Source organism: Salminus brasiliensis, chromosome 17 (genome assembly GCF_030463535.1).
Source record: "Salminus brasiliensis chromosome 17, fSalBra1.hap2, whole genome shotgun sequence".
Taxonomy (NCBI): Eukaryota; Metazoa; Chordata; class Actinopteri; order Characiformes; family Bryconidae; genus Salminus; species Salminus brasiliensis.
The window spans coordinates 17149244-17156843 of record NC_132894.1 but is presented as its reverse complement, the minus strand read 5'-3'; the positions used below and the strand labels follow the sequence as shown (position 1 = coordinate 17156843).

General features: G+C 37.2%; 1 protein-coding gene across 1 annotated transcript; it reads left to right on the top strand.

Moving 5' to 3' along the window:
• The first annotated feature begins 3691 nt into the window (after positions 1–3691).
• On the top strand, positions 3692–6722 carry tm4sf18 (transmembrane 4 L six family member 18). Its single transcript, XM_072660224.1, has 4 exons — positions 3692–3978; positions 4677–4748; positions 4908–5050; positions 5820–6722. The coding sequence occupies exons 1-4, from the start codon at positions 3802–3804 to the stop codon at positions 6016–6018; spliced, it is 591 nt and encodes a 196-aa protein (XP_072516325.1). The 5' UTR covers positions 3692–3801; the 3' UTR covers positions 6019–6722.
• Positions 6723–7600: the final 878 nt, after the last annotated feature.

Genomic DNA, 7600 nt, shown 5'->3' with positions numbered 1-7600 from the left:
CTTCGGATTTAAAGAAATTACATTAATATAATATGTTAATATACTAAAAAGATTTGAATTTGAATATATATGAACGTTCCTTTATTTCTTTCAGTTTTCATTCATGCTCATATTCAGTTTTTTTAGGTTGAGCTCTTTTCTGTGTTGCCACTTTTGCTGCATTTCTGACATTTTCTCTTAGTGTGTCGTGAGGCTAGTCTATTGCTATTGCTCAGTGAGTTCGCCATGTATCAGCACATTGGAATGTAATCAATTATTTTCAAGTAGGGAAATCTAGGGCGGGGGACTGTGTGTTTGTGTGTGTTAGTGTGTGTGCTTGTATGTGAACCGGTGTGGGGAGGGGTAGGTGGGTGGGGGGTTATGGTTGCTGGAATGACTCAGCCATCCTCTGGAAATGCCACAGCTAACATAAATTATAACACCAGAAAATTGTTCTTCTATAGCCTGATTGTTATCTTTTCATAGATAGATTTTCCAGCATGAGCGCCAACAAGCAACATGGTGGAGATTGAGTAAGAAACGGAAGAGTCACACCTAGCATTATATGGTCTTATATTTAGACACAGGGTCACTCCCTATTCACACCATAAAATGGAGAAAGCAGATTTGAGTCATTCCACACCACCTCACCCAGGGCTCTTCTGGTTATGTCATAGATTTTCGTATAATAATTAATAGAAATATATTAGCTCTTAAAAAAGCGCAGACTTTCTGGATGATAATAAATGTACACTTTAGATGTATTTATATTATGTTTCTTAGTCAAATGTCACATTAAGAACACAATTTAAAAGCACATTTAAAAAAAATTGTTTTAAATGTGATTTAAAACTAAAAAACTAATTGGGCCACAAATTTAGTCAGAAAAAAGACCCTGATGAACCACATAGGTCACATAGGAAAGAAAACAGATCCGTATTCTGTGGGAAGAATTAAGATACAGTCAGGTCAAAAAAAGGCAGAATGCCCCATGAAAACTTTTTGTGTAACCTTGTATTTGAAAATATTGACATTTAATCTTCACTTGAACGATAATGAGAGATGGGGTAAAATAATTAAAAACAATTTAACTAATGAAATGTTAAAAAATGAGATCTATTTCTTTTTTTTATTTCAAAAGAATCTCTGATCTAGTGGAAAATATGTACAGTTTGAATAAAAGTTTAATGTCTAAAAGAAACAGCAGCAAATGGTGCAGCATGATTCAAGTAAAATGAATTACTACTCAAATTTCTACTCTACTAACTACTCATTGTTTAGACTCAGAACAGACCTGATTTTTATTCAAATATTGACGAATTATTTAGCATGATGTGATGATTTTTTATTTTATTTATTTATTTATAAATCTGTATCTACCCACTGCACAACTTACTGTTTCTATACACCTTTACAATTTGAGGTGAAAAGCCATTAGATCTTCATTACATGTCCTGAAGCTAAATAAAGGTAAAGGTACGTTTCACATACTTTTTCTGATGTTGGATAGTTTTGTGCAGTAAATAAACTATAAAAATAAATAATAAAAACAAATGTTATAATTTGGGTTCTTTTGATCTAATTGTAGGGCTAAAAAGTAGATATGATCACATTTGAGGTTTATACAGAAATACAGAACATTTCCAATGATTCACACATTTTCTTAATGGCATTAGCACTTTGATTTTTTTCAAAATATCCAAAGCTTAATAAAAGCAATTATATACTTAAATATATTTTTGCAAATACAGTGACTTTATAGTTATAGTTGACTTTTTGAAGTTTTGAAGTTTTTTTGCCTGCTGCAACATTTTTTTCTTTTCTCTAAGCATTTTTATTGTGTTCTAATTTGTTTGTTTTTTTGCTGTTTTTATTTATTTATTTATTTATTTATTATTATTTATTATTATTAGTCATAGTATTATGTTGTTTTTTTGTGTGTTGTTATACATAGATTACATAGGACATAATAGTTGGGCACCTGGCTGCATTAAGCCTTGTATTTATTTTGACATTAGGATAATTTTCTGAGGCACAAGCATGGTTTTGTTCCCTTAAATCCTTTCGGATCCACTAGTCAGCACATGTTTTCCATTGAGTAGGAAAAGATCTGTTAAGTTATATAAGTCAGCACTTGCGATACTCCCTTGTTACAAACCACTGCTTTCTACATAATAACAGATTATTTCAAAGGTTAATCCCAGATCACACAAGTAGTTGAGTAAACCCGGACCTGCAAACTCTCTCTTCAGCATTGTCACTTGTTTGTCCAACAAGGCAGTGAGATTTACAACCGGTTTGCTGTTGCTTTCCTGTGTTTTTTTGTTGACAGAGACCGAATCTGGAGTTGATCTTCAAAATCTAAAATTCATCAATTGGAAATGTTTGTAACTATATACACAGCATTTGGTAGAGTTATGCTTTACAGGACAGGTGTACAGGCGTCACCTGACATTGTGCATGTCGCTGATGCCATCTATAGTCACAGTAAAGAAGTGTCTCAGGACAGTTATACAGCACTTAATAAACAGTAGAAAAAGAAACGTTGGAGGGGAAAAAACTTGAAAGGAGCCACATCAGATGATAGCGTATCATTTTGATACAAACAGAACAAGTTGTGAGAAAACTGTCAGAATAGTCAAGTCAAGTCACATGTATTTGTATAGTGCTTTTTACAGCTGTTGTGGTCACAAAGCATCTTTACATAATTAGTAATTAGTAAAAGACAGAGACTAAAAAAAAGAAATAACGTAAGACATGAAGGATCAAAGACCCTCAGTGAGCAAGCCAACGGCGACAGTGGCAAGGAAAAACTCCCTCAGAGCTGGAGGAAGAAACCTTGGGAGGAACCAAGACTCAAGGGGGACCCGACCCATCCTCCTCTGATCAGAACTATTTAAACATTGTTGATAAAAATGACCAAACCAGATACAGCAGATAGTTAATAGTGGTGATATTAATAGTGGCAGTTAAGAGTCCATTTAGTGTTTTAACATGGTCATTAAACAGGTAGCAGTGGTAGGAGGGTGTGCCGGTGGTCTGGTATGGGTGGTGGTGGGTGGTGGGCCTGATGGTTGGACTGGTAGTTGGCAGCTGGCCTGACACAGGTAGAGGGGACCTCAGTGAGCAATCTTCCAGCAGGTTGGCTGGGAGGCCATTTATAGTGTATAGTATAATAGTATTTGGTCATTTTAAAGAGATGTTATTCCAAGTCATTTCTGTCTATTCATCATAAAACGCTCATGCAACAAAATGGTTTGTCAAGGGTGTACAAAATAAAAAAGTCTAAAAATTGATACTTTATTAACCTGAAATAACAGTATAGAAGATGTTAGATATGATAAGACGATAGGTACTGTGTTCAATATGAACCGTATGAATATCTTTCATCCCTCATGATTTTATGTGATTGATTCGGTGAGGAACTCTGTGAGGAAATATTCCATTCTCTGTAGTTCTGAGAGAGGATGCAGTTGTTTGGAGAGAAAGACACGCTCCGGACCCTGCCTCCCATCCCACATGAGGACCTCCGTCTGCATGCTTTCACCCCTGACCTTGGCCATTCTCAACCCTTTCCCTGCCCTCCAATTCATACTGCCTAAAATGGAACACGTTGCGTCATATCCCTTACAGCAGTCCTCTGCCGTTGGTGGGGGATATGTGGGTGCGTGGGGTGGAGGGGGAGGGTCTCTTAAAAAGCTTACACTTCTCTTCTGCCTCTCTCAGTTTCCTTCCTGGATTACAGCTGCAGCTGCTTGCCTGAGCTTGGGAATTACTGAGCGTTCCATCTCTCGTCCACTTCTTTCCTCTCCTCTCAGAAAGATGTGCTCTTTAGGGTTTGCCCGGTCTCTGGGCTTTGCCCTCATCCCACTGGCCACCTGCTGCATAGTGGCCAATGTGCTGCTCTTTTTCCCTGATGGACAGATGGATTTTGTGAAGGATAACCATTTGACCAAGTATGTGTGGTTCTTCATGGGAGTAGGAGGTGGGGGTGTCGCAGTGAGTATTATTATGTTTGGTCTTTTCATTTCACTAATGAAGGCTCAAGACTGGAGCCTTGCCTCTTCTGAATGCGTATGATAAAGTGTATGAGCTGATCATGAAGTGGTTTTAATGGTTGTGATGTTTGTGATGGATGGGATGCTCAATAGACTGTATACTGATGCAGGCATTTTTCGGGCAAAGGCGGGCACATTTCAGTCTTCTGTAGTAATTGTGTTCGTTAGAGATTTTTAAAATGATGTAGAAGTAAGTAAGTAAATGTCAGTGCTGAGTCCTGCTCTGCTACTCTTTTATAGGTTAGCTCATGATGTAAGTCATTTTTTAATAGTCATATTCATATTTAGCCATAGTTTCATTTGATGTACTTTGATGTTCTTCATTTCAGGTTATTTTAATTTGTGAGATTTATTTATATACATTCCATTTTAGTGGCGTATTAGAAAACAGAAAACCAGAACGCTTGAATAAAGGATATGATTGCTAATCTAGTCAAAGTGGATGGATTGGACAATGGGGGCCTTGTCTTCATAGCATATTCAGCACCCTTTGGGGCCCCTAATCCAGTTCAGAGAAAAGGAAAACATCCTCACATTCAGCATTCTGTCTGATATCTGATTCTAAAATGCACTACCTAGTTAAATAAATCATTATCTCTCTCTCTCTCTCTCTCTCTCTCTCTCTCTCTCTCGCTGCAGATATTTATACCTGCCATTACTTTTCTAAGCATGGGGAAGTGTGCCAACTCCTGTGGAACTGAAAGCTGTGCGGTGAGTACTGCATCTGTCCATTGGGAGGAGTCCTCTGTCCACTCTTGCGTTGCTGTAAATTAGTCCAGTGTTCACACAGACCCTGCTATCTGAGTATTCTCCTGTATGTTCTGACCTGAGGGAGATCATCTGTTGTGCTTTGTGTGCTTTGTTGTGCAGATGTGTGGCTCTGTGCTGGCTGCTCTCATTGGACTGGCTGGCTCTGGATACTGCTTTATCATCTCAGCTGTTGCCTTGCTAGAGGGACCATTTTGTTTCACCTCCTTGGGATGGAGATCTCCATTTGAGAGTGATGGGCCAAAGTATGGAATCAGTACAGCTATCTCTTATGCATCCTAATTATTAATTAGGATAACTATAATAACTATAATTTCTGCCATTTAGCAGATGTTCTGGTAAAACTGCTTGGCCTGCAGCATGTGTGGAAGGAACATGGCACTTTCTCTAAGAGTAAAAAGCCAAATCCTGCTAAAAAAGCATTGTACATAAGGACAGCATGATACATCGTTATTAGTCATTTTTGCCATACTGGCATGTGCAATATCAATGCAGAAGATGGCTGCAAAAAGCTGCTAACTGCACTGTGTAACTGTGGTGAAGTGGACAGGACAACGCTCACTAAGTCATATTTGTTGTATAAGTCCTGTCATTTATTTATTTTTATTCTAATACATCCATATGCTTCTGACACTTTCAGTGATGGATCTGTCAGCCTGTCCAGAAAAGCATGTGTAAAGTGTGTCCTTTAGGGTGGCTCAAAGCGTAAAGTACACTTCCTGACTGTAGGGGGAGTCCAAGAGAAATACAAATTTGCTCATAATGCTGCTTTAAGCTAGTGCAAATATGTTAGAAATAATAGAGTCATTGTTGATACATAGATACATAGATAAACAATACAGATTTGTTACATTAATACATTAATACATAGTGTTAAATTAATCATTTCAGATCATCTGCTTGTATAACTTGTATAGAAGTTGCATGCTTAGGTTTAAGGGACTTAAATTAAACATCATTTTTAATATGGCTGTTGACAAAACCTTCCTGTATCTCTGTGCCTGTGCTTCTCAGATACCTGTTTGCCAGAGAGAGTTGGTCTGAGTGCGTACAACCTGCTCACATTGTGGAGTGGAATGTGACATTGCTCTCCATCCTGCTTGGCCTCAGCACCCTGGAGTTCCTCATCTGTGTCGTCCAAATCATCAGCGGACTAGTCAACGCTGTGTGCAGACCCTGTTGCTATAAGCAAGAATATAGCTTGAATGCTTGAAGATACAAGAACCATCCGGTATTTCCCGACAAACACCAGCATTCTAGCTTTGGGCTGCTGGATTTTAGAGCATCCAGAAACAGACAAAATAAACTGTGACATTCTAGAGCCCGTCAGTATTTACAGGCAAAGTACACCAACTCAGTATTTGAGTTTATCACTGTTTTTTGGGTACTAGTTGGTGGGTGTACCATGGGATTAGAGATCCGGCATTATCTCCATCAGAGCAAGACTTCTGCCACTCATCAATCTATTACCATTCTCATATAATCAAGACCTGTATAAGAACACCACTCTCTTTTTGCCAAACCACAACCTGCATGATCAGTACATTATATAAGACAAGGATTTATGAGTTATGCGCTCTAATTTACTGGCCAACAGAGTTATGAGTGGTAGTCCATGAGACCATGATATTCTCTCTAAACTGAAAGTAAGCACCTCATTGAGGTGCTGTAAGCATAGGAATAAAGAAGTCCTGAGAGACAATATTTCAAATGTATTTTTCAAATATTAGTGTTTATTATATGCTACTAAGCCTTCAACATGCATTGTTTGAGAACAAATGTATTTTTTATGAAGTATGTTTGTTTTGTGTTTGGAGAAAATTATATTGTAAATTATTTTTAAATCAGGTCAGAATGTTGTTTTCTATATCTAGGAAAAGTTGTATTTTTATAATGTTTGTGCTGGCTCAGAATGAATAAATGTATGCTATACTAGATAGTGACTACTTTGTTTTAATGTTTGGTACAGCAGTGTCATTGAGGTCCATTATATGAGGTATTATATGCCTCTGTTGTAAGAATCTAATCAGCCCTTAGTTCTTTAATAAGGTTCATGTTCCTGCCAAGTCCTGTTCCTGTTCAAGTCACTAGACTGGGTATTTGTTATTCAGTAATGATCCCTTCCAAGTAAACAAGTTCTCATGGCCGTTGACAACAAGCTCTATCTATTGTTTTAAAGTTGCAAGTCAAGTCAAGTCAGTTTATTTGTATAGCGCTTTTTACAACTGTTGTTGTCGTCACAAAGCAGCTGTACATAATTAGTCATTAGTAAAAGACAGAAAAAAAGAAAAAAATAACATAAGAAAAGACGAAAAAAAAAAAAGACTTGAAAAATCTAAGACCCTCAGTGAGCAAGCCAACGGCGACAGTGGCAAGGAAAAACTCCCTCAGAGCTGGAGGAAGAAACCTTGGGAGGAACCAAGACTCACAAGGGGGAACCAACCATAATTATAATATAATAATCATGGTGTAGTATAACTTAATATAGTCATGGTAGTGATGGTAAGAGTAATGATGGCTAATAGTGGTAATATTAATAGTGGCAAATATTTAAGAGTATATTTAGGTTTTAAGATGGTCATTAAGCATGTCCTTACTTAACGATAGATTGTAATAGATGCAATATGATAATATTGGTTAATAAACATTTTCACTCTCTAGTGCACAGTGACATAATCAGAACTCATTAGCAGACATGCCTTAATCAATTGTTCAGGGAAATATAAGAATGTTATATTTTAAATGATATGTAATGGTCATTAAATAAATAGAAAAGCAAACCAACTTTACAATTA

What these genes read in the sequence shown, in the direction of transcription:
- tm4sf18 (XM_072660224.1), top strand. Translation starts at nt 3,802, where the DNA reads ATGTGCTCTTTAGGGTTTGCCCGGTCTCTGGGCTTTGCCCTCATCCCA. An exon ending in TAGGAGGTGGGGGTGTCGCA is followed by an intron (nt 3,979 to 4,676) that starts GTGAGTATTATT and finishes CTCTCGCTGCAG; the next exon opens with ATATTTATACCTGCCATTAC. An exon ending in GTGGAACTGAAAGCTGTGCG is followed by an intron (nt 4,749 to 4,907) that starts GTGAGTACTGCA and finishes TTTGTTGTGCAG; the next exon opens with ATGTGTGGCTCTGTGCTGGC.